The sequence below is a fragment of the Eumetopias jubatus genome, unplaced genomic scaffold (genome assembly GCF_037043125.1).
Source record: "Eumetopias jubatus isolate StellerSeaLion01/CBP00866 unplaced genomic scaffold, mEumJub1_p1.0 scaffold_3, whole genome shotgun sequence".
Classification (NCBI taxonomy): domain Eukaryota; kingdom Metazoa; phylum Chordata; class Mammalia; order Carnivora; family Otariidae; genus Eumetopias; species Eumetopias jubatus.
This window is the reverse complement of record NW_028274809.1, coordinates 190,637,958-190,665,245: the sequence shown is the minus strand read 5'-3', so window position 1 is coordinate 190,665,245 and position 27,288 is coordinate 190,637,958. Positions and strand designations below refer to the sequence as shown.

General features: G+C 41.8%; 1 protein-coding gene across 1 annotated transcript in view; it reads right to left on the bottom strand.

The window, feature by feature from the left end:
- Positions 1-27,288, bottom strand: part of MYO16 (myosin XVI) — a 441,479-nt gene that overhangs the window by 362,575 nt on the left and 51,616 nt on the right. The window contains exon 3 of the mRNA XM_028087376.2: positions 22,944-23,087. Coding sequence (XP_027943177.2) covers positions 22,944-23,087 — 144 coding nt within the window. The remainder of the gene's footprint in view (positions 1-22,943; positions 23,088-27,288) is intronic.

Genomic DNA, 27,288 nt, shown 5'->3' with positions numbered 1-27,288 from the left:
GCGAGAACAACTCAACCAAAACAACATCCTTGGCGCAATACAGCTCTTGAGGCAAGTCCTTCAGTTTGGCCTCAAGACAATCAATCACATCGTGATTGGTTTTCATCAGGGAAATGAAAGTAATCAATGTTATCTACGCAAAATCCCACTCCTCAAATACTTCCTTCGGTTGAGGACTGCACAGTGTCTACGGGGAGCCCCGAGCACATTTTCTCTAAGGAAGGCCACCCAAACTCCAGCCTGTCCTAACCTATGTTCCTTGGTATTGGAAACAGAACTCAAATATATCACGCCCCCACCCGTCAGATAGGAAACTTATTTACTGCCTATTAGATGACATATGAACCCATAAGTGCACCTTTCCTGTAAATAAACCTTGTATTGGTTGCTTTATGTAAAAATTTGTTGTCCGTGAATATACCTGCCAAGGCTTTCATTCATAATAATTCTCTAACACATTAATACTGGAAATTTAATGAGAGGCAGCCGATGGCATCTTAATAAGCAAATGCCACTTTTTACAGGCTAACACTTTCTGGTAACTCTATTCTGATATAATTTCAAGTTCCGTTAAAGTTGCAAGAGCAGTACAAAGAGCTCCAGTTAGGGGTTGAACTGCATTCCGCCCCCCACCCCCAAAAAGGAAACACTGAAGTCCTGATCCCTAGTCGCTGTGAATGTTTCCTCATTTGGAAACAGGATGGGTGCAGGTGTAATTAGGAAAGATAAGATGAGGAGCCCTGGGGACACACGCGCGGCGGGAGGGTGGCCACGTGGAGACAGAGGTAGCCATGCAGCCACCAACAGAGGAATACCAGGTGGCCCGAGGACCTGGACGAGATAAGGAAGGAGACTCTTCTAGAGGCTGCAGAGCCCTGTGGCCCTGCTGACACCTTGTTCAGACTCCTGGCCTCCAGAACTATGAGACAATAAATTTCTGTTGCTTTAAGCCCTTTAGTTTGTGGTACTTTATTATAGCAATCCTAAGAAACTTAATACTTTGCCCTTTACCCAAATTTGCCAATTTATACTTTGCCCCTATTTTTTGCACTCTCTATTTTTCCTGAATCTCTTCTTTTTAAAGTTTGATTTTATTTGAGAGAGAGACAGGGAGGGAGGGCGCACAAGCATGAGCAAGAGCAGGGGGAGGGGCAGAGGGAGGGGGAGAGAGAGAATCCCAAGTAGACTCTGAGCTGAGCGTGGAGCCTGACGAAGGGCTCGATCCCACGACCTTGAGACCATGACCTGAACCAAAACCTAGAGTCAGCTGCTTAACTGACCGAGCCACCCAGGCGCCTCTTCTGAATCTCTTAAAAGTGAATCACAAGAATCATGTCCCTTTACCCGTAATATTTTAGTATGCATTTCATAAGAATAAGGGTAATTCTCATGCATGAAAGTTGTTGCATCAGAAAATTCAGCATCACTAAACACTCTTACTGAAACCACCATGCATACCCAAATTTCATTAATTTTTCCAATTGTATTGGTGATAGCTGTTTCCCCTGGCTCAGGAGGTAATCCATGATCCCCCTGGGCATGTAGTTACCCTTTCTTTTTAATTCCCTCCAATTTGGAACAGTCCCTCTGTCCTTTCAGGGCCTTCTCTCATATGTCCGTACAAGGAGGTTTTTGGCAGGCAAAGCACAGAGGGAATGGCACGTTCATCCCATTGTATCCTATCAGACGCGCACATGATGTCTCTTGGTCCCATCACGGATGACATTAACCTTGATCACTGGCAGAGGTGAGGTGTGCCGGGTTTCTGCACAGCAGAACTACAGCTAGGAACCCATGAGTGCAGGCTGATATCAAGAAACACATGAATACCTGAATAGAGGGGAGAAGAAAAGGCTCTTCCTTACAACAGAATACCAACCAATACATGCAGGAGGAATGACAAGGTTAGAATCTGGCATTCGCTCTAGCTGTAATTGATTCAGATGAGAATCACCAAGGGATGCTAGCACTATGTTCCTGGATGCTGGAAAGGCGGAAGTTTGAAGGAAACTTTGATGAGGAATAGAATATTTACCCAGTCCTCAAATAGCCTGCCACAAAATATCCCACTTAAATATAAAAATGTTGGCATCTAACATGGTAGGGAAAATAGAAAATTCTGGGAGCGGATGTTTTGTGCTTTTGAATTGCAGATGGTTTCTCTTCTTTCTGTAGAAAATTTTGCATTATGTGCTAGCAGGAAAAAAATGAAGGTTGTCCCAAACTAATGTATAATGCACAAGCAATTATTTTGGGTCAGAACACATGCTAATAGTATTCTGCAAGCTTTTAGTTTAAGGATACTGGGAATTGTACTGTGGGATCAGAGGGATCACCTCCACCTCTTTCTTAAGGCTTCCAGCGCCCATGTCCTCCAGACCCCAACGGGTTAAAGACTGTCTCCAAATTTTTTGAATTCATTTGACCAAAAATACTGTGTTTGGGAAGCGTGACAATGTTCACTGCTGAACTATTCAGAGAGTCTCCTATTAACTAAACAATAAAAGTTGCTATCCTACAAGAAATGCACATTCAAAAGAAAGAAACACATATTTAGATAAGAACAAGAACTCTACATGGGGCTTCTGAAATAGAAGTCCATAAAAGTTTAATTGTGTATTTCCAGTATCTTGCATTCATTGAGGGGGTAAATTTGGCAACACTGTTCAGAAATGGAAAGTGGGACATCAGAACTCAGGGAGCTGCAAAACATGGACACGACAGGCAAGGGTGTTTGACTTAGAGCTGACAGGAAGCAGGAAAGGGGAAGGGAAGTTCTCTTGGCACAACGAAATGAGGCCTGGCGCCAGAGAAGCCACGCCGAGTGCCGGGTTGCTGCTCTCCAGTTTTGTGACCAAGGGCGATACACCTAATTCTGCCCCTCAGTTTGCAAAGTGGATGGAGACAACAGTTCGCCTCAGTGTAAGCCTACGCGGTGCCCAGCACAGTGCTGACATACAGTGGGCGCTCAATAAACTCTAGCTCCAGTAATAAAAGTAATCGGAAAAGAAAGAATATCTTATTAAATACGGTCTTTGCAAAGACGACCCTGAGCTAGACTCTATTATAATCACCCATCCTTCTCTGCACACAGTTGTTAGCTGGGTCCTGAATTCAAGTTCCAAAAGGCATGGGCAGAATGAGCCGGCTGGAAAGAGAGAGAGGCAGGGAAGTTCAGCCTAAGTTCCTTGAAGTGCTGAGGATGGTAGATTTGGTTTGATTGCTTCCCTTCTTCCCGTCACTGTTACCAGACAATATATTTGACAAAACCAGCAATGAAGAAGCAAAATAATTTCAGTCAAAGGCAAGAAATGTTTAAAATGTCATGCCCAGAATACGCAGGTCCAACAATGTTAAAAGTTTCAAGCGCAGCATCTAATGCAAACCAGGAAAAAAAATACCAGAATGCCCTGTATTATCCTGCTATTGACAAAAATGCAGTGTGCTCTGAGATGTATAAGGGAACGCTTTGTAAATCTGTTCCTTAAAAAGAACCCACATGTAACAAAATACTTTTATGAAAGATTAAGTAGAAACTTATAGGCACTTCTGAAAGAGATTTCCCAAAAATCTGTCCAATTCATTTATTTCCAGGTAATTTGCTACTTAGTTTTTTTGGAAGTCTGTCTTCCATCCAGTGACCCAGGAAAACACTATAGACCCTTCACTACTGCTTACAACCAATTATTTGAGAATGAAAAGAAAACTTTATGACAATTCTGCCCTGTCTTCAAGGACAATCTCCAAAAGAACTGCTAAAGCTTCAAACAAATTAGAACAAAGACAGCAAACTGCTTTTATAAAAAGACAATCAAAACCATAAGACTCCCCCCAAAAATGAAACCTAAAATCACTGAACAAAAAGAGTAATAGGTACTGACCCAAAGGGCCACCAAATGCAATCAGGGAAGACAAAGGCTCGTGCTCTTGGAACGACCTAAAATCTGTACGCTGCATCGTTTTACACTTGTTATTACCGTTGAATTGGGCAATTGGCAGAAATGCTATTTTATAAGGTACATTCAGAAGGCAACCCCTCTCATTCTGAAATACTCATGCCACCAAAAGGAACAAGTGAAGAAAATGTTAAACCTCAAAACCCCTTGGGGCACCTGAGTGGCTCAGCTGGTCAAGGTCATGATCCCAGCATCCTGGGGTTGAGCCTCATGTTGGGCTCCCTGCTGGGCAGGGAGCCTGCTTCTTCCTCTCCCTCTGCCCCTCCCCGCTGTCTGTGCATGCACACCTGCTCTCTCTCAAATAAAATCTTAAAAAAACAAAACTAACAAACAAAAAAAACCCCTCAAAACCCCAAGACATTGAATCGCCACCTCCTTCTCCAAGGCTTAGCTGAGGCATCCCAGTTGAAAGCCCTGTGGCAGTCAGGGAGAGAGGGTGTCAGGTAGAGTGTGCACCAGCAGAGTGAATTACCCCAGTGAATGACAAAACTATGAAAGGAGATGAAAACATATGACCACTCTCTTGGATCCATGGCAAGTCTCCAATATACTATAGTCAAAGGTGAGGAGTAAGACTTTAGACAAGTCGATGACCAGTGAATGGGGCTGAGAAGGAAGAACCCATCTTCCTGCCACAGGCCATCTCTCTTGTACTTGAGTCAGACCAACCAGAGAACTGCTGAGCTTCCACCTGCCCACAATCATGAAAACTTGAGGAACCGAGGCAGAAGACCCATTCATCTCTAGTCTGGAGCAGAGACCTTCCCACGGATTTGCACCGTTGAAGCACAGAGGGAAAACTAAAAGCATGCAACTTTCCTCCTGCTTCTGCACTGGTAGCAGATAATGTAGGAGGCAATACCACTGGGGAATCCATTCATTCATTAAGAACTATGTGTTAAGCCCCTTATTATAATTAAAATGTACTTTGAGATTTTAATGATTGTGAATTTTTATGGTAATAAAAATTTTAAAACCTGTATTACAACATTTAAAATTTTATAACAGTTGAAATTATATTGGAGCACATTTTTACAGCTCCCTCTGTAAACATCCTGAGGTCAGTAATTACTACTTTGGGAGCATGTAAATACTTGGGCGTTGCACTGTTGCCCTGCTAAGTAACAAACCATGTCAAGAAAACAAAATATGTCAGAAAGAAAGGGTAATTGAAGAATTCCAAGTGAATGGGTGTGGATAGCATTTACAGCCATACTAAAGAAGTCTAGACACATTTCTACTTATGAGAGAAGTTTGACGGGCACATAGCAGTGGGCGGATATGATGGCGCCTGGCGTTGTGGGACCACCAGCTCAAGCCCCAGCTTCCAGACTAAAGATGAAAAGTCAACGTGCAGGGCGCCTGGGTGGCTCAGTCGGTTGGGCGACTGCCTTCGGCTCAGGTCATGATCCCAGGGTCCTGGGATCGAGTCCCACATCGGGCTCCCTGCTCAGTGGGGAGCCTGCTTCTCCCTCTGACCCTCTCCCCTCTCATGCTGTTTCTCCCTCTCTCAAATAAATAAATAAAATCTTTAAAAAAAAAAAAAAGAAAAGTCAACGTGTGGCGACATAAACATAGTTATTAAACACGAAATAGATATAAAAACCAGAGGAACCATCTAAAAGAGTTCAAAGTGATTGGGAAGAAAAATGTGAAGGGAAGAGCTGAAGGGAAGGACATGGCTAATCTGACAAGGCTTCCAAAAAGTCCCATAGAATTATCTGGTTTTCTGGCTTTCTAAATATCAGCTTGTATGACAGAGATACAAACCTAAAGGGAAAAAAAAAATGGCACACAAACAATTATTTATGTCATGAAACATGTATTGCCAGGATGGTGAAACAATGTAACAACAGTATCGTAAACACAGAAAAAGTAATGAAAATTTGTATAGAATGTCTAAAATAAGAGAATACTTAACTAAGGACATTTGTATGATCCAACTGCATATCACTAAACAATGTTGGAGAAGAAAATTGTAAGACCTGGAGATGGACAGAACGTGTATATAAAAAGATGGACGCATTATTAAAGCCACTACCAACAAAGCCAACCTTCCAAATTTAAAACAAGGGCGGACACGTTTTGTGTTACATTGGTATGACCACCTAGCATCCATCTTTGTTCCCTCTTTGAGACTGGAGGATGTTTTTTGGCACATGGAAACTCTTAACAGGTACATGATCAAAGCCCTAAATGACAATCAAAATAGCATTTCTCTATTAAATACTAAAGTAATACAAATGCGTGAAGCGGTTCTACAAAATAAAAAGGCATTCGATGTCTTAACTGTTGCACAAGGTAGAACTTGAGCTATCATAAAAATAGAATGCTGTGTATACATTCCAGATTACCACCAATATACTTCTGGATTTCTAAGGGACATGACTACTCAAATTGGCGCTTTAAAGGATCTCTCTTTCCTTTAGTGACTGCCTTAAACTCCTGGACTGGAGGAAAATTATCAAAGGTCAACTGTCAGAGGTCTTTTATTCTGACTTCTCTTTCTCATTATAATATTAACCTTATTTTACTGTTATTCCCTGTGTCTCCTTGCCTAGTGCCACGGCTCCTTCACTACCATAGCCTCCAGCTGACACATGATCCTTTCTATGCTAGAAGGTTCATCGGTGTCGTCTGTGTTGGATTCAGCTGCCTCCCCCTTTTGTAGCCCCGCTGTACTTTCCCCAACTAACCAATCTGACCCATAGGTAGGGACATCTCCACGCCCCTATCCAGCAGGAAGACGTTACAGATGATGAGACCTCCACCTTCAACAACCTTAAAGATTTATGGGTCAAAATTGTTCCAGGGGGGAAATGATGAGGGAGCAGAAGGCAAGCTGAGGACAAAGTACAAGATGACACCCTGCCAACCATCCCCCCTCCCCCCCACTCCAGGGTGGGATGTACGTGACATTCCTCATGGAAGCTCCCAATTGTCTTAATGTTAACACCTTACTGAGTAAGGGACAGGCGGGGCTAGGTAGGGAGAGGTAGGTAGGGGGCCATTGGATCAGGCTCACAAAATTAAAAAATTCAGGAGACGAAAGGAAACCCGAGATAAGGGAACAAACCAGACCATCCTGTACTAGGTGTCAGAGGCGGGGTCTTGTTATAACAGCTACTTGTGACCAAGAAAATTACCAGACCCTAAAAAGTAAGCCATTGAAGGTGTTATCACTAGTCCTTGCTCTATGGTGGTATCAATGGAGATGTTAAAAGGATTTAAGTTCCCCGGTTAGCTTTCAATAAAAGACCATCCCTAAAAGCCCTCAGTGGCAACCCTGTCTGGACCCCTCTCACTCCCGAGAGCTTTTTCTGTACCTTCACTTAATCAAACTATCGCTTTGATGAGGGAACAGAAGGCAAGCTGAGGACAAAGCAGAAGCTGACACTCCACAACCCCCACCCCCACCCCCACCATGGGATCTATGTGACCTTCCTCAGGCACTCCTTGGCTGCCCTAAAGCTCAGGAAAGGAAAAACAAATAGTTAACTTGTAGAGATCACAATCCTGCAAGACAGGAGACTCCCTCATTTACAAATGTCTTGGCAATCTACAAGAACAAAGCATTTCTATCAATAACCTAGCTTCCAGAAGGAAATCTAGATAAAATTGAATGTTCTTATAACCTGCAGCCCATGGACAGATACTTGGAAGTGGGCAGAGTGTAATGTTCCTCCAGGAAGCTCCCAACTATCTTCGTGTTAATGTCTTGCCAGAGGGAAAAGCAACCTTAACTTGACAATGGCAAGGCCTCTGGTATTTCTTCTTTAACATATGAAAATGTTCATATGAGTCTTCTTTAACATATGAAAATCCTTTTGAAACCTCCCTTTTCCTTACCTCACCCAACCCCATAGTATATAATCAGCCACCCTTCACTACCCCGGGGGGGCAGCAGCTCTTTCTGCCCATGGGTCCTGGCCCTGGGGTTTTGTTTTTTTGTTGTTGTTGTTGTTTTTAAGATTTTATTTATTTATTTGACAGAGAGAAGCAGGGCTAGAGAGGGAACAGAAGCAGGGGGAGTGGGAGAGGGAGAAGCAGGCTTCCCGCGGAGCAGGGAGCCCGATGCGGGACTAGATCCCAGGACCCTGGGATCATGACCTGAGCCGAAGGCAGCTGCTTAACGACTGAGCCACCCAGGCGCCCCTAAAGGCAGAGGCTTAACTGACTGAGCCACCCAGGGGCCCTGTGCTTTAATAAAACCACCATTTTGCCCCCAAGACGTCTCAAGACTTGCTTCTTGGCCATCGGCTTCAAACCCTAACGTCTTTCCTACATCAGCTTTACTCACTCTCCTTTGTCCGCGAGATTCATTCTTCGACTCCGTGAGACAAGAACATCGCTCCCCGCATCATTTTGGTGCCAAAACCCGTGAACGCTATCCCCGAAGGGTAAAAGCAGACACTTTTTCTTTTCCTTCCGGGGAGACGTCTCTCCCTTAGATGACCTCTTCTCATAAACAGCAAAACCGGGCACCTGTTGGCCAGTTAAAAGCAAATAGCTCGGCCACAGGTCTTAAGTCTCAGGTGAGAGGCTTCTAGAGAAAGGTGTCGTCAATCCCCCTTCCTCAAAGGAAGGAAATGTTGGCCTAACCCTACCCAGTTCTCCTTTCTATTCATTGGCTTTTCTTAATGACTTTTCCAGCATCATTATTAGAGGGAAAAACAACCTTAACTTGACAATGGCAAGGCCTCCGTGTCTCCTAGGTCCTCTTTAGCATATGAAGGTTCTTTTTGAAAACCTCCCTTTTCCTTACCTCCCCCAACTCTCGAGTATATAATCTGCACCCCTCACGACCCTGGGGCAGCAGCTTTTTCTGCCCACAGGTCCTGACCCTGTGCTTTAATAAAACCACCATTTTGCGCCAAAAAACAAAAAACAGGCTACCAATACATACACACAATATCAGATAAATTCTGTATAAATTCTAACATGTGGGGGAAGAGGAAAGACAGATTACAAAACACAGCAAAACATTCGGTGATTATCTCTATGTGATGGAATTATTCGTGATTATTAATTTTCTTCTTTACCTTTATGGGTTTCTGTCTATTTTCTACAATAAATATGTGGTATTTATATTGGGAAAAATATTTTTCAAAGTAAACAATGAACAAAACTATGAAAGGAGATGAAAACATATGATCATTCTCTTGGATCCATGGCAAGTCTCCAATATACTATAGTCAAAGGTGAGGAGTAAGACTTTAGACAAGTCGATGATTATCTGGTGAGCGAGCCTGAGTGACGTTTGAATCAATGAATGGCCACGATATAATTAAAGGTCAACCATCCAATTAAAAAATACAATTTCGTAAGCAAGCATATTGAATTAAGTGTTTCCGAGAAAAAGCTAAGACAAGAAATCATGGGTTCCACGTTGGTAAAGAGCCCCCTATGGTTAGGGTAAATTGAACATAATTTCAAGGTATTGTGCAAGTCGCTTATATTACATGTCCTACTAAGCTGCTCATTTCCCTTCCTATTACGGTTTTGTGTGAACCACACAATATTCATTCACTAAGACCTTGCATGAAACGAGCCAATGTCTTCCTACCTCATGTAATTATTCTCCCAATACCGGTCAGGGTACTGTGCTTTTACAGAAGCATATTTTGGGGGCGCCTGAGTGGCTCACTTGGTTAAGCGTCCGACTCCTGGTTTCGACTCAGGTCATGATATTCTGGGTCCTGAGATCCAGTGCCAGCTGAGTTGGGCTCCGTGCTCTGCAGGGAGTCTGCTCGAAGATTCTTTCCTTCTGCCCCTCCCCCCTACTCTTGCGCATGCTCTCACTCTCTCTCTCTCAAAGTAATGAATAAATCTTTAGAAAAAAATCATATTTTGTTAATCTGAACACTCCATACTTTGCTCTGAGAAAAATACAGCCTTTTCCAGGTCTGTTTAACCAGCAAACTGTGAATATGGGCAGTTGATATTTTCTGTCCCTAAACACCTTGCTCTAATGGTCTCCATGTGTGATTTATCTCTGGTGCCTTATGGTACCAGCTCCTCTCTCTCTTTTTTTCTTTTTTCCCTTCTTTCTTTAGTCTATAGCGTATTCTATTACAGTTTTAATGTTGCACACTGCAATATCTATATACATAAGAAGGGGAAACCACGCAGAGTTTTTATGTCCTTGCATTTGAGCAAGAGACACAGTTTGCAATTTTCCTTGCGTTTGCTTTTCCATGTTTGAATGACTAGCTTCTCCAGTTAATTCCAGTTCTCATTCCACAAGGAAATGCTCCAGGCATGTTTCCCCTGGACGTCACAACAGTACCCGCTTCTGGTTTGCCTTCCAAATCTGGCTTCTCTTTTCCAGTCTTCTCTGCAAATTCCGGTTTCTCTAACAGTCCTTTAAGTGGTTTACTTCGGACCCTGTTTTAGATGTTCTTTCTTTTTTGGACTTCACATTTTGATGGGTTGATTTGATTTATTCCAGGGCTTCTGTTCCCATGTGTGTGCAGATAAGACGTTCTCTCTCTCTCTCTGTCTCTCGTCCCAGGACCAAGTGCCTCCTGGATTTCTCCAGGTGCATCTTCCACGGATCCTGACCTTGACATGTTCGACAAGGAACACATGGCCCTCCCACAGAAAACTATTTCTCCACTGGTGTTTGCACCGTCCCTTCCAATTTCCCAAACACAGATGGCCTGGAGTCATGCTTAAATTCCCTCTCCTTTTTTAACATTAAAAAAACAAACAAAACAAAACAAAACAAGAAAACCCTGCATCACTATTGATTTCACCTTCAAAATATATTGTAAAGTTTTCCTTCACTCTCATCACTACACCCTAAACCCACAGTGACTTACCAGCGTTTCAGGTGATGTCCTTGCAGAGGAACTGCCTCCGGCGAGGAGCCCCAGAACCCAAGGACGAGGTTCTCATATTTACCCCATCACAGCCCTCACCCAAAGCTGAGATCTGACACATGGCAGGCAGGAAAATCACTGATGTAAATACATTAATGATTATACACTAAGAAACTAATTAGTGTTTATGCTCATTTTTTACTTGCTCTACTACACAAGAGTATCAGTGCTTACAGCCAAAGACCCTGTTTTTCTTGTTGCTCACGTATCCTTAGGAGCAAGTGTAGCACTGGGCACACGGCAGATTCTCAATAAAAAAATGTACTTTATGAATGAATGAGTGAGTGAATGAATGAATGAATGAATTCACATCATAAGTTAACCAGAGATATTTTTGAAAATAGTGTTTCCATTTTTATCCTGAGTTTGAGAGGAAGACTGACAGCTTACAGCTTATTGAGGATGGCTTTCTTGTTCTAAAATAGTCATTGGAATTTATACTAATTCAGAGAGTAGGACCTGTGAGAAGCAGGTAAGTCTGACAGCTATAGGAAAAGGTGACATCCATCTGGATTCAAGAACCACTGAGCAGATCTATCAACGGTGTTCTGCCAGGTGGAGAGGTGGCTTCTTCCCTAAACCCAGCCCCAGACCATCGTTAAACCTGGGACAGTGCAAGGACCTCTTTTGATGAGGTGATGGGAAGGATCCCTGCCAAACTCTGAAATCCCATAATTCTATTCCAGGTTTTGAGGTCTCCCTTTGCATTTTAGGATCTGCAGTTCTCAGAGGAGGATGCAGAAGTGGTATAAAAACTCTAAGGCAAAGAATCTACCTTCAAGGTGTTTACAATTTAAGGAGTCCACCAGTTAAATTTACAAAATAATCCCCATCGGCATCAAAGCACAACAAACACGGTAGATACAGAGGGGTGGCGGAGATGGCGACGGACATGAGCTTTGGAAACAGACAAACCCCAGGTGAATCCCTGTCATGCCATGTTACTGTGTGAACCCAGGCAATGACATCATTAAGATCAAGTGTCATCTCCCTTGGAGATGAGATGGAATTGGGTGATGGGCATGAAAGAGGGCACGTGATGTGATGAGCAGTGGGTCTTATACACAACCGATGAATCACTGAACACTACCTCTGAAACTTGAGATGTACTAGTATGTTGGCTAACTGAATTAAAAAAAAAGAAAGAAAAAGTGAAGTCTCTTAAAATATTCCATTGTTGAGATTTTCTCTGACCTTCCAATTAACTCTCCTTGACCTCAAACATTCTGCCCTCAAGTATTTACATGGCCAACTAAACTCTACTCAGAGGAGTCACAGAGACGAGGACACTGGATCGGGACTAGAGCCAACTCCCCAGGCGGGGGGGAGGGGAGGTGTCCTTCCTCCCCTCTGGCTCCCCTGCAAATTTCCTCAGCTTTCACCTGCATTTCATGGCACAGTCTGGTCGTCAGAGAGATTTTCTAAGGTGTCTGGGGTCCCTGCCGACTCTTTGTCCCTCTTAGAACCCCACACTGCCTCAGAGCACTGTGAAGCCTCTGTATGCTAGAAGGATCCGAGCGAAATGGGGACCCCGTGATCCAAGGGCTCTGGGTACTGCTGAGCTAGACAATCCAGTTCCAGGCACAGTCTGGAAGCGCCTCATCAGGATGCACCTGGACTGTGGACGCCCAAACCCTTCTCTACGGTAATCCCTTTCTTCACCAGTTCCATTATTGGAGAATGGAGGCCGGTGGTAACTGTGTCCCCACGGCTGAGAACAGCGGCCAGGCAAGTGTTAGGACCGACAATGCAATTCTAGAACCCACATTTGCTGAATCTGAGAACCCAAGAGAGTGGCAAGCAGCACGTGAAGCTGGACCTACTTTGCACAGCCCCTAAGAGGGGTTTCCGTGCTGCACGGCCTCCCAGCTGTCCCGCCCGGTGCTTCCTGGCAGAGTTCTCTTCTGTCCCCAGCCTCAGAGTCATGTGGATGCCACCATCGAATGCCTCTCTTGTTTCTATTAAGAAATTAAGCTTTCAGATTGATTCCATTCTACTTCTTCCAGGCTGACAGAAAAAAACTGAATGGTAACTGGATTTTCTATGGCATCATTTCGGCTCAGCTTTTTTTTTTTTTTTTTTTTAATTTACTTTCTCAAGCCAAAGAAGTTCTCTTAAGTTTCATTAGATGTATTTTTTACTCCTATCTACGCTTCCACCTGCTTTCTAGTTTTTAAAGGTTTTAACCCGAAGTTTTTACTACAAGTCTTCAATTACTACAGAAAAGAGTCTGCCAGGTGGTTCCCATACTAAGTTTTCCCGCACACTCTACATGCCCCGGGCGGTCAGATGGAGCTAAATTCAAACGCATCTTAGTTTGACAGGACTTTCCCCGCGTCACATCTTTTGTATGATACTCCTTCATCTTCCTCCCCAGTTCCCAGGTAACACAGATCGCTGCATTTCTCCTGAGTCCTAACTGGCCAGTGACTTGATAAACAGCACAAAATATCATGTGCCCACCACACAAAAGGTCAGAAATACGCGAACGGTCGTAGACATGGGGATAATGTGTGCGTTGCATGACACAGTCATTCCTGCCTCATCTACACAAAAACCACTAATGGCTATTCATACTTCAACAGAGAATCTTGAAATTCTGCTATATATCTGCAGATTATACAGTTCTTAAAGTAAAAATCTTCAGAAAGCTGAGATGTTATGATTTTTTTTTTTTTTTAAACAGACTCAAGCATTAAGAGAACCCAGCCTACAAAATCTGTCAAAGAGTGATTTTCATTTGGCAAGTCCTGGCTCAAGCTCTCTGAATTAAATTATATATACACATAAAAGAAGAGATCTCCTAATATCTTCACTGAATATGAAAAAATCTAAAGTATAAGTTACCTAACATCATATTTTTGCTAATATTAAAATACCCAGATCTGGTCGCTGTAACAGAGATAATATGGAAAAAGAAATAAGCGTGTTAAGAATCATGAATGACAGCAAAGGTATTAGATTAAAGCACTGGTCAGAAATATGCACTGTTCTGGGTCTGGTGTTTATGAATCCCCCCAAATAAGGGAATAGTTTGCACTGTCCTGGTACAATAATGTGCTTTTCAAAAATGGTTTAAAGATTGAATATTTCTTTACATTTGACTGTGAAGGAATTTCTGATTTTGTGGAGCTTGATTTATGCATAAACACTGCACCCAAGGCCCTGGGATGAGTTCTGAATCAAGGAAAAAATACTCTTATCCCCCACATCCAGCAGCTAGAGTGACGGCCAGGTCTCCTCTTCCAGTGGAGGCAAAGAGGGAGCCCTGATGACTGGAATCAAAAGACCAACGTGTCTCCATCAGATGCTCATGCTGATGGAAATGACTCGATTCTTTTCTCTTCCCGTTAGCTGAAAAGACTGAAAATCGAACCACCTTGGAACGAAGCAGTCGTCATAACAGTGATCTCTTACAGAAATGGTTCCGTTCAAGTCATCGCTAGTAAAATGTAAACTCCCAAGCAAGCTCTACCTAGAAAACACATGGACAGGACAAAATCTGCATGGGACACCGGTCACCGACCTACAGGGAATAAAATTCGAGAAAAATACAATTTGAACTGGAAGTCCAGGCATCTCCCTTGTAGTAAGAGGCTGTATGTGGTCTGCTGGTGCAGTGTGTATGTTAGCAACACTAAGTTAACACTGAAACAATCATACTTCAACAGCAACTGTACCATAAAGTCGACTCTAGGTGTGACTGTAGAAACTTGGATGACAGATATTTCTGATCTAGCTCTACCTTCCAACCATCAATAATGTGTTGGAAATTCCTATTATAAATTATGTTCCAGCACTAGAAATGGGATATTCTAAAGACAAAGATAAAAATTTCAAAGCACTGCTCTCGTACTAAATTTATCACAGATGTAATGTTCTTGGAAGTGGGTATTTAATTGATATTGGCTTAATGTAAGATATTTCTTTCAGAATTTTCTTGTATTATAATAAATAATCCCATTAAAAGACTTTTATTTTCTGGGCCATGCTAAAATGTGCTATTTTTTCCAATAGGTAAAATTTACTTTTTAAATGACAAGTTTCTAAGAACATTTGAAGTTAATATTAAAGGTTAAATTTCTTATATTTATGGGAACACATATTTATGTGTTTTAGAAATTTATAAGAATCTCTAAGGCAGGGCACCTGGGTGGCTCAGTCGTCAAGCGTCTGCCTTCGGCTTAGGTCATGATCCCTGGGTCCTGGGATCCCTCTCTCTGTGTCAAATAAATAAATAAAATCTTTAAAAAAAAAAAAAACCATCTCTAAGGCAGGGCGCCTGGGTGGCTCCGTTGCCTGAGCATCTGCCTTCAGCTCAGATCACGATCCCAGGGTCCTGGGATCGAGCCCCAAGTCAGGCTCCCTGCTCAGCAGGAAGTTTACTTCTCCCTCTGCTCCCCACTCACACTCTCTCACTATCTCTCTCGCGTGCGAATAAATAAATAAAATATATTAAAAAAAATCTCTAAGACAACCATTATGGCATTCTATTTCAATATTCTCATTGTCATTTAAAGGATTAACCAGCAAACGGCTAGTAGGTAAATTTTAATACACCCTTGCAAGTTGTCCTGTTATACACGTATTTACTGGGTTGTAAGTCGCACGGATATTATGATATCAGCTTTATAAAAATGTCTACAGTGTATCTATATACAATTATAAATGGATATATATGTGATCATATGAATCTATTATTTCTTATAAAACAGGACCTCTTATATGTACTGTTTTATAACCATTTTTCAGATTTGCTCATGTGCCTCACCACCCTGGTCCAAACATTTATCTCCCCTCAACGAAGCTGCAGTGACAACCTCACTATCCAAAGGGAGATCATTTCCATGTGACAATCTGACCACGTACCTACCCATCCTCACATATAGCTCATCGCTGGTGCCAAGCCAGGTTCCCCTTGCATCTGACTGGGTCCCAACTACCTCTCCCTCCTCATCATGCTCTTCCCACTGTCTCCAGCCAAGCCCCTGGCCTCCTCTAGACCTGCCCTTTCTCATCTCATCAAGGAGTCTTAATACACAAGCTGTTACAATGGTCTGGGGTGTTCTAGCCTCCCCCTTCCCCTGATGAACACACCTGGGTCCCCCTTCAGATCTCACCTTGGTGATCAGCTCCTGGGGGAAGTCTTCCCAAACCCTCTGTCTAACCCATGCCTTTGTTTCCCCAAGCCAGGGGCTGGCTAAAGCTTGTCACTCTTCTTCCACTTTATTCGATAGAGACAATCTCACAAATAGCAATGTCATGGGATTTCCCGCCACTCAAGATACCACTGATTTAGAGGCTAATCGCTCTCTTGCTGGGATTCCACAACACTCACTCAGCCAGGAAAAACCCAAAACACTGTCTACAGCCCACCATCCTGAACTATAAGCCTTATTCATGCCGTCACCAAATACAGGGGACATGGGTCCGCTCAACAATATCATGAAGTTTACTTTCTACCTGTGCCACTGGTCCAAACTGGGTTGTTCCGGGTTCCAATCAGAGTCATCTTCCTCTGAATTCCACAGCCTTTGACAGGCTGACTCACTCTTGGGTTTAAAACTGTTAGCCCTATCTACACAGAAATGAGACTCAGCCCGTCACTTACTCCTTTCTCATTACATCTTTTCATCCAGCACCGTGTATCTCTCATGTACATGGCCTTCACCTCCACTTGCAGCCTCTAACACAGAGGTCCCTCTCCTGGTGTTTTTCTTTCACGGCCCTGCACCCAGCCTAGTGCCATTGACACAGAAGGCCCGTCCCAGATTGAAAGTCAATCATATTGGTTGATGGCTCCTACGCTATACTTCATCATTCCAAAGCCCTTCTTGAGCCGTTACAGTGAAGGCAAGGTCAGAGGGGGAAACGAAGCAGAGCAGAAATGCTGCGTGATGTTTCTCACTATGTAAACACGGCCAGGCGTCTCGGACCCAACAGCAGGAGCCCAGGCCCCATATGAAATGGCTGTGGGCCACAGTGGTACAGCCTTTCTCAACTAGGGCCCCGGCCTTAACTGTTTTGTCAGTCTTCAAGGCCTGCATTATTAGGATCCCTCCAGAGGTATAAGCCAATCATTTCATTTGAGGAGCATCTTAGAGCAGAGCATCACGGTACAATTCATTTGCTGAAATCCAGTCGGGAGTAGCTAGAAAAACCCCTCAACCAAGCGCATCTCGTTTAGAAAGAGCCAGACGTATAGACATCCATCTACACCCTCAGAGCTCTCTTTCTCTCATTCCACCTCACTCCTGGAGGAAATAAAACTGATAACTACGTTCCCTTGTAAATAACAGCCCTCTTAAATTGCAAGTATGAGAAACTGGAAACAGCTTAAGTTACCCAAAAGTATTACAGCATCTAAACTCTGGAACACTACGCAGCCACTAAATATATGTTTGGACAAAATATTTAAAAACACGGAATAATTTTGTGACATTTAAGAGACAATATGTGGGGCGCCTGGGTGGCTCAGTGGGTTGAGGGTCTGGCTCTTGATTTCAGCTCAGGTCGTGATCTCAGGGTCCTGGGACTGAGTCCCACGTTCGGCTCTGCACTCGGTACAGAGTCTGCTTGAGATTCTCCCTCTCCCTCTCCCTCTGCTTACACTCTCTCCCCCTCTCTCTCTCTCAAATAAAAAAAACTCTAAAAATAAAAAAAAAACTAAATGAGATAGTATGTATATAAAACAAATCCAAGTATTATGTGTGTGTTACACGCACCCACACAGTGAGAACCAGGAGGACATTTATTAAATGTTAATACTGACTTTCTCTGACCAGTGAGATTATGGGTGACTTTTATGTTCTTTTGGGTTTTCTATATTTCCCAATGCTTCTAAAATAAATGTGAATTGGTCCTGTAATTAGAAAAACAATACATCTTACTAAAAGGATATTCAGAAATCAAATCTAAATGCTTTACAGTATTAATGCAAATTATTAAATTTTTAATTGTCTTAAATATAGGTGAAAATGTTATTTATCATGAAAAGCACTTTTGAAGAGGCAGTAGTATTATTTACTAAAAATGGAAGCTTAAATAAATGAGCTTAGGAAGCCCAAGGAAGTTGTCCTTAGACCCTGGACATGGAAATGTGTTTCTCAAACATACCAAGCCTGGGAAAAACCTCAGGTGCTCACGTTTCTGGCAGATGCCTATGAAAGGTGTGTAACGTTTTTCTACAATCTTCAAAGAATTTTATGTCAAGTTATAGATTTATCATGAAGCACACATTATTGCCTGTTTTCCAAAATCACTTTTATGGTCTTAATCACTGTGAATATCGAGCAAGAATTTTCACCATAAGTCAGGATGAATTTTCACCATAGATTTTAGTCATGGGAAGGGTCAGGTAATGATAGGTTTACAAAAACGCAACATAAGAACAACAACAAAAGTCAAGCTCATAGAAACAGACAGTAGAAAGGTGGTTACCCAGGGCTGGGCTGGGGGAGATGGGGAGCGACTGGTCAGTTGCAGATGGATAGGCTCTGAGGATCGAATGTACTGTATGGTGACAGTAAGTAAGAAAATTGTTTTGTACACTTGAGTTTTGCTAAGACAGTGGATCTTAAGCATTCTCACCACAACAGAGTAAGAATTACTGATCACTATGTGATGTGGTGGACGTATTAATAACCCAACTATGGTCATCGTCTCACAAAGTATGCGTATATCAAATCATCATGCTGTACACTTAATATACAATCTTATTTGCCAAGGATACCTCAATAAAGCAAAGAGGCTCCTAAGTTTAATGGCCATGAACAGGGCTTAGAAGGCAGAGCAGCTTCTTTCAAATTCTTACTCTGATGAGCCCCCAAAATATAACCTTGAGTAAAAACACCTGGCTGTTGGCCCAATTTCCTTCACTGACCCACTTGCCTTTAGATCTAGCGAGACAAATGAAGGAGGATAAACAATGCAATCCGTCACAGCGATATCCAAAGTGTTCTCGGCAAGGGCCACGCTGAGGTCCCTGCGTGGACAGCAGGCAGCCTGGCCACATGGAGGCGGGGCTGGGCGGCAGTAAATGGGTCCACAAAAGCAGGCTGCTCTACAGAGAAGCCTGACGATAAAAATGAGAGGGACACCGCGGTGACCGTTATAGGAAAGACGTTTAATCGGGCTTTTCCTTAGTTTTTTAATTACTGGAAGATCCTGCGACATAACTATGAATTTAAAGGAGGAGCCCAAGAGAAAGACCATGGAAACGGGAGATGGAAAAGTGACAGAGAAATCCTCCGACAGGTGGCAGTTAGTAGACTCTAGAGAGGACATTGGAGAATTTAGCTTCAGGAGGGAAACAAATACATTTTCAGGCTGGAACAAAGGCTGTGAATAAATAGGAAAAAACTTTAACAGTTTGTTGTTGATTTTGTCTGCTGGTGGAAGCCGAAGGCATGCAAGCCTGGAAACTTACTTTGTGAAGCTGAAGGCAAGAGAAACTGCTAAGGGAGATTTAATATTGCGTGTGGGGTCATTTACATAAAAAGTCGATAATGACGCCAGGCACAGACCTTACCGGAAAATCAGACTTACCTTGAACCATCTGGATGTATAGCTCATTTTCTAGGGAGGAATATCACCTTCTTAAATAGCAGGCTACCCCATGTCCTAATATTTAACCCAAGAATGGTCTAAGCAACGAATAAGCACCGTTTGGGAACGAGTTAATTTTGATCTACCAATTTATGCCCCCTAACACAAAGTAAGCAATATGTTTTTGAAATACCATTTACTATCTCAGTTATGACAGAACTGTTGGTTTCTGGCAGTTACCTGCAGCACCCATTAAAATGATCTGGTTCCACACTACCCATTAGACATGGTCCATGACACACTCTATCCAACAGGCACAAAAATTATGGACATCAGACGTTCAAACGCAAGAGGCCAAGGATTGAGAAAACATTCAGTGCAATTTCCAGTAATCGTTCCATCGTAACTGAAGTGAAACAATGATAAACATATTGGCTGAGCCTCACTTAGTAAAGGACTATCCATCTGCTAATATTTTCCCTATGCCTTCTGATTTCAAGGAGTAAAAATACCTTGAAAGGTCTCCTGGTAGTATGTAACAGAATTAATTCACTGTTTTATAAATAAAACTAATTAAAATGACATTTTATCCTTCTGTTGTCCATTACTCATTTCTTGCAACCACATTTAATAGCTACCCTTTGTGGAGTAATGTTTATTAAATAATTCCAGGATATGTGGAATAGTATATCCTCCCAAGTGTTTCAACAGGAAAGACAAAAAGTTCAAGATGATTTATCAGTAACCCAGGTATATCATTTTTTCACGCAGAAACATCCTACAGTCTTTTACTCTATTAAATTATTTTCCTTTCAAATCAATTAACACCAAATTCAAGGGATGTATTTCCAGTGGTTCCAAATGCAATGGACTGTTAAAACGTGCAGATTTGGCCCGGCTTTGGAACTGCTCACAGGGCAGAGTAATGTAGCACCTGTGGCCATATTGCAAAATCAGATGTGAAAATTCAGAAAACTGAAATAAATGCAAATCTTTTACTCAAAGTCATATGAGAAGAGAAGGGAGAACTGAGCAAGCTTCCTCAGAGACTGTTCCCTGTGCAGTCAGTCCCAAGGCACGAGATAGCAAAGACAAGCCTACTGTCCCTCCCTCCACAGGCAAGGGATTGAGCAAATTCTGAGCATATTCCATAAGTACTTCTTCAAAGTATATATGCAGTGATACAACAGGCCAGAAATATACATACATAAACATGTTGAAATAAATATGAAATCAAGATTTTCTAGAGAAGACGACCTGACGGGATTTGAGTTAATCATTTATCAGCCTTTGTGATATATTCCTGAGTAATAGAAAAGCTTCTTAAAATCTGGGAAATAGCCAATTACCTTGAAATTAAAAAAAAAAAACTAGATATAATTCTGAGTTATAGAACATCAGCGTTTGAATATGGAACAAGTTAGAAAATATTTTTAAAATTAGATAATGTAGAATGAAAAATCAAAATGTATATATGTGAGATGCTCAACAATCACTAAAATAAATAGTGATTTAGAAAATTCTCAGTGGACAAATGGTGTAATTACAGTGTATATTCCACATAATTAAATACATGTGTAATTATATATAAATACAAAAAATTATAGTGCACTAAAATTTTATTTTGGGGGGAGCCAAAACATTTAGATTTGACTTGTTATTCTATAACAGAAACTCTCTGATAACTGATTTCTTATTATAAAAAAATAAGGATCATATATTAAGTATACTGCTCACATCATAGCAACGCTCTGTAAAACTTCCAGGAAACTCCAAAACCCTATCCAACTGCATGCTGGAAATTGTAAAAATACTGAGACTTTCTTTGTATAAATTTTGAGAACTTCTTGCAGAAATTCATCATTTTTGATCCACCCAATTCCTAAAATATACTGGGTTTAGATGATTTCTATTTCATACTTGAAATTCTAAGAAAGTGTCCATTGTCTTGCTTAGTGATGAACAGAGTGGATCCTCATCATTCACAGGCTCCACCTTCGCGAATTTTTCTGTTGGCTGAATTTTTCTGTAATACCACAAGGAATCCTTGGGCTCCACTTCCACGGTTGTTTGCACACATGAGCAGAGTGGGGAGAATTCTCGTCCAACCAGTGCACACATTTGCAACAGAGATCCCACAAGCCAATGCCGGGCCTTCTTGTTTCACCGTCAGTGCAAAGTCTTCGTTGTGGTCTAAATTATTTAGTGCCATGTTTTTCACATATTCATTCTGCCCTGGACTTTATAAATTATCCGGTCCTAGCATAAGACTGATATTTTATATCTACAGGCTACATGAGTGTCAAATGCATATTAGCTAAATTAGTTTAAAAAAAAAAACCTAAGCATGTGTTGCATGGAGCACTGGGTGTTATTCGAAAACAATGAATCATGGAACACTACATCAAAAACTAATGATGTACTGTATGGAGAATAACATAACATAATAAAATAAAACTAAATTAAAAAATAAAATAGCATTTTCAAAAACAAAAAAAAATAAAAGTAATTATTCTATTCTTGCCTAATCTACTAATCACATTTCTCAGTGGTGCCCTTATTTGGCTTGCTCTTGTTTTTGCCATACCCTATAATGTAAAATGTCCTTTTGTTCACTGTGTAGCACCTAGAACAAAGTGGTTATTCAACAAATATTCAAAAGAACGAATAAGCTGTAATTTCCTCAAGGGCAGGAATTCTGTTAAAAATAGTAATCAATAAACATTAATTAAATGATCAGTAAATGAAGGTCACTGCAGAACATAAATGTCAGAAATACAACTTTGTACCTGATGTGAGAAAAGGGTCACTGCACAACCATGACCATGTGAATCTGGAAACTATAGATTTAACTCTGTGATCACACATGAAATAAAACCAGCTTTTCTTTCTCAGTCTGCCAAAGAAAAGCAATATAATCAGAGGATGAGATGTGCATGTTTTCTAAAAATCCTGCATAATTTCTTAAAATCTTCGTTAGAGATAAACGCACCAGAAAAAAATCCCAAATCTCAATTCCAAAATAATTAAAGTATGTTGCGAGGATCGATGTCAGGGTCTAAACTATAATTGAAAACCACAGCAACAAATAACTCTAGTGAGTTTTATACCTAAACTTTTCATTTTCTTGTAAAGAAATGTTGTAGACACTGCTTTACTAGATGTGAGCAAGAGAGTAAGATTCAATAGATGCCATATCTCATTACTGTATGCCTAACTGGCTAAAAATTAAGAGAATGGATTGAAAGAAACACCATGTATGTAGCCATTTTAGTTAGGACTCACTTGCAAAGTATTAAGGCACATAATTTCCCAGAAAAAAAGCCAGGGGAGTAGAGCTTCACATGACATCTGCACAATTTGTTTTATGAACTCTGTGACCCACAACCTTAGTCTCTAATTATCTTGTAACTCCAGGAAAATAAAGGATGACATACATACACATTTTTTTTATCACCCAAAGTGTTACATATTGTGAAATATTAATAGTTAAATATAGAGCCTTTTATATGCTGTCAAATCTCCAAATGGTAATAAACTAAATTGCTTTACTTACTAGTACAAGCAGCAGGACAATATCAGGGTTATCACAAGCACAGGCGATGTGCATTGGTGTCCAAAAGTCTTCATCCTGGTGGTTGACATTGACCCCCCTGTCAATCAGGATCTCGGCAATGAAGGCATTATCATACCGAGCGCACTGAAAGAAAGAACAAAAAAAAAAAAAAGGAATGTATTTCAAACTATGATAAGGTTTATTGCAAATGTCCAGGGATAAAAATTTCAATGCCAATTTAGAGATTGAGAGATGGGGCTAACTGTTCTCCAGCTATCCGACAAGCTAAGGGGCATAGGGAGGATGGAGGACTCAAGGGAAATGGCATCCATACACAGTAGAAATAAAAATGAGAAAATAGGGACAGACATTAAGAAGGAGGAAAAAATGTCACTATTTGGGTCCTCCACATTTGTAGATAGGATTACCAGAAAATCTTGGACCATTTATCAGAATTATCTTTCTGAAATACAGATTTGATCATATGATCCTTCTGCTTTAAAATGTACATATTTCGTCACTGAATTTTTCAAAGAATAAAGTTTCACCACCTGATGGCATCCAAGACCGATAAGAACCTTTGTGGTCCTTCTAAACTCATCCCCCATCATCCAAATGCAGCCTTCCGCCTAGCTGTATAAGACAACTAAAAACTCCATGGTGCCATCTTGGAACAGCTAACTACTGTAATTTCAAAATCTTCTAACATGAATTTTAATCATTGTATTTTATAGAAATTTCATAATCTACTAAATCAAACTCTCCAGGGACTTGTTCTGCTCTTACTTTTTATATATTATTTATAGGTAAAATTCATAAAAATATTTGAAGTCAGGGCTGGCTCCAAGGGTGCACAATCTCTGTAAGTCATGCTTAGGTGGGTCCTGCACTTGGTTTAAGTCTCTACTGTTGCCATGATGAATTTTTGATAATTACTGAAGAGTCCCACATATTCATTCTGCCCTGGACCTTATAAATTATCCAGTCCTAGTATAAGACTGATATTTTATATCTACAGGCTACATGAGTGTCAAATGCATATTACCTAATTAGTTTAAAAAAAAAAAAAGACCTATGCTAAATAACCTAACTACCTATTAGCAAAATTTCTGGGTTGAAAGATACATGCTTTCCGTGGGATGTGGATGCATCAGACAGGTTCCCCTCCCAAAAAGCAGTAATCGATACTGCCACTGGCAGTACCATCATGCCAATGTGTCAACAATTCCCTGCATCAATTAAAAACAAATCACCCGAGGACTTCCCTCTCGAGTAACAGGGACCAGATTGGCATTTCTGCCCGAATCAATTGAAATGAAAACAAAAACACTCAGACAAAATATGACTTTGGAGAGCTGGGGAGGGAACAAGGCAGTCCTGCTGCTGCTATTGCTCCAGCTCACTGCCTTGAGGGACTTCCCAAGCTGCCGCCGCACAGCAAGAAAAACACCCCGGGCCACTCAAGAGGGGACTGAACTGAAAGTCCAGAGACCAAGCTGGCCAGCATGCACCAGACAGAGCCACAGAGAGGACAGAGCTGCAGAGAGAGAGAGGACTTCAAAGATCTTCGGTCGGTCCCCTCATGTACACAGAAAAATCATGATCGGCACACACACACACACACACACACACACACACACACACACACACACACTCTAGGAATCTACCCAAGGCCAGGAACAGAAGCCCCTGAAAAAGAAGAGGAGTCAGAGCTCATGAATTGCCAGAAATAGTGTCTGTTTCCAGCAACCAGGAAGGAGGTCTTCTAATCAATGCAGCACTGGGTGGAGTACCAGACATGTCTTGCTTCAGTGCGGGGGTGGAAGGGGGGGATATGAGCCCTGAGCTGGAAGCTGCTCTACTCCCACCTAGAAATACTAAACTCAAGTTCTGAAAGCCTCAAACCACGTAACTTCAATGCCCCCCAAACAGAGTTCAAGATTACTTACAGAAATATAAAAATATTCATTACCCAAACAAGGCAAAATTCACTACGTCTAGCATCCAAGGAAAAATGACCAGATATACAAGACAGCAAGCAAATAGGACCCACAAGGAGGAGAAAGAGTGATCAATGGGAGCCAACTTAGAAGTGATACACTTGTTAGAATGAACAAACCTGCGTGTTAAAAGTGTTACGATAACTACATTCCATACGTTCAAAAAATTGGGCAACTGTTGAACGTGGTAAGCAGAAGCATGGAAGACAGCAAAGAGACTCAAATTTAACTCCTGGAGATGAGAACTACCTTGGCTGCGGTGAAAAATATACCAATGGATGGGATCAACGATGGACTGGCTCTTGCAGAAGATAAGACTGGTGAACCTGAAGACGGTAATGTAGATTACACAAAGTGAGACAGAGCAAAAGAGGACTTTCAATAAGTGAACTGAGCATTGGTGAGCCATGGGCAATCTCCAGACAGTAACCAAAGAAACTGATAGCCCTGGAAATGGGGACTACATGGATTGATTTATATTTTTCCTATTATTTAATTTGCATTAAAATTAGTAATTACAAGATAGCCCAATTTTTAAAATTAGGTACAAGATTTGAACTGATACTTCACCAAAGACAGAAAAAAGAAGACACATGACTTGTGGTTCCCAATCATAATACAGTCATGGAAGAACATTCCTATCTTCTTCTAGTACCTGGTGGTCTCAAGAACGTATGGTCAGCGTGGTGCAAAATCATGGTACAGGTTCCATATGAAGGAATGTAAGCAGAGGTTGTCAGTACTGGGGTGCATGGAAGCACCTGGGGCAATGGTGCACATGAACTCGGAAGGATTGGTTTCAGTTTTGAGCCATGACCTCTGCCTATGTGATGTACTGCATCACGTGTAACAATAGCGAGGACGCTGTGACCCAGAGCCCCATCTACTGTAGCTGCAGGTTTGGGTACAATGACTAATAAGATGAGGATCAGAGTATAAAAGGCTCAATAAATAGGATTTAGAATTGGGGCCTGGATCCAATTTCTTTCAGGAAATTCACATGCAGGTAATGCCTATTCCACCCTCTTTATCTTTCTGATAACTCACTGCATGATCAACAGTGATGTGACCTCCTCCTTCCCTGTCTGTCAAGATCTCCCCAGCCCGCACCTCAGGAATCCACATTTACAATTCAAAGATGCCTACAGTTTGGCTTTTCCATGTCTTTCACCAAAAAAGAGTTAATTAGATACAGCGTGGAAAATGATATCAGCCTCTCAAGTAATGGAATTTTTAGATTCACATTTCAGAGGATCATGAATAATAATTTGACAGCAATAAATACCTTCTAATCACACTTGTCTGAAAAGATTACAATGGTTGAACATTCCTGTTACAATGTTCTTACAACATTATTGTTAGATAGTAAACCTCATTTTCACTGGAAAGAATTTTCTCCCAGCTAGCAAATCTTCCTTCCCCATTCAGACTGTTCTTCATCCAACTTCAACCAATTTCTGGCAACAGTTCACAGCAGCAAGAAGGGGGCTGAACCGCCACTCGGTCACCTTCAGAGAGCTCTGACACCACTAGTCATCTCCCCTGGCTCCTCCCGTCACCGCCCTCTGCCTCTCCAAGGTCCAGGCAAGACGGGCTACATAATTTGTGGGACCCAGTGTAAAATGAAAAAGTGGGGCCCCTTATTCAAAAATGACCAAGAATTTGGGGGCATCTGGGTGGCTCCGTCGGTTAAGTATCCGACTCTTATTTTAGCTCAGGTCATGATCTCAGGATCGTGAGATTGAGCCCCAAGTCGGGCTCTGTGTTGGGTGTGGAGTCTGCTTAATATTCTCTCTCCCCCTCTGCCCCTCCCCCCACACCGTCTCTGTCTCCCTCTCTCTCTCTCTCTCTCAAATAAATAAATACATCTTTTTAAAAAATGACTGAGAATTTTAAGATGGTGACAGCAGAGGAGGAAACCAAGCATGGGCCCTGCAGAGCACAAAGCCTGGAGTGACCACATGGACCATGTGCCCGTGAAGCCCGCCTTGAACTGCCAAACCTCTTAATCAACCAGCCCCCCAGGTCCCTCAAGTCCACACACTGCACTTCCTTCCAGGGAATCTCTGGACCCTAGTCCATTTCAAATAAACCCTCCTCACCTAGGAATGTCCACAGAACCTAAATCTATCTGTCTGGAAATACTATCTCTGCTGAAGCCTCCTCCACTGAGTAGGTAAAATTCTTCTCCCGTCAGGCCCTGGAAAAGCTTGGCCACTTTCTGAGCTTATTGACTTTTTTTTTTTCTTTTTTTTTAAGTAAGCTTTACACCCAGCGTGGGGCTTGAACTCATGACCGAGAGATCAAGAGCCCCATGCTCCACCAGTTGAGCCAGCCAGGCACCC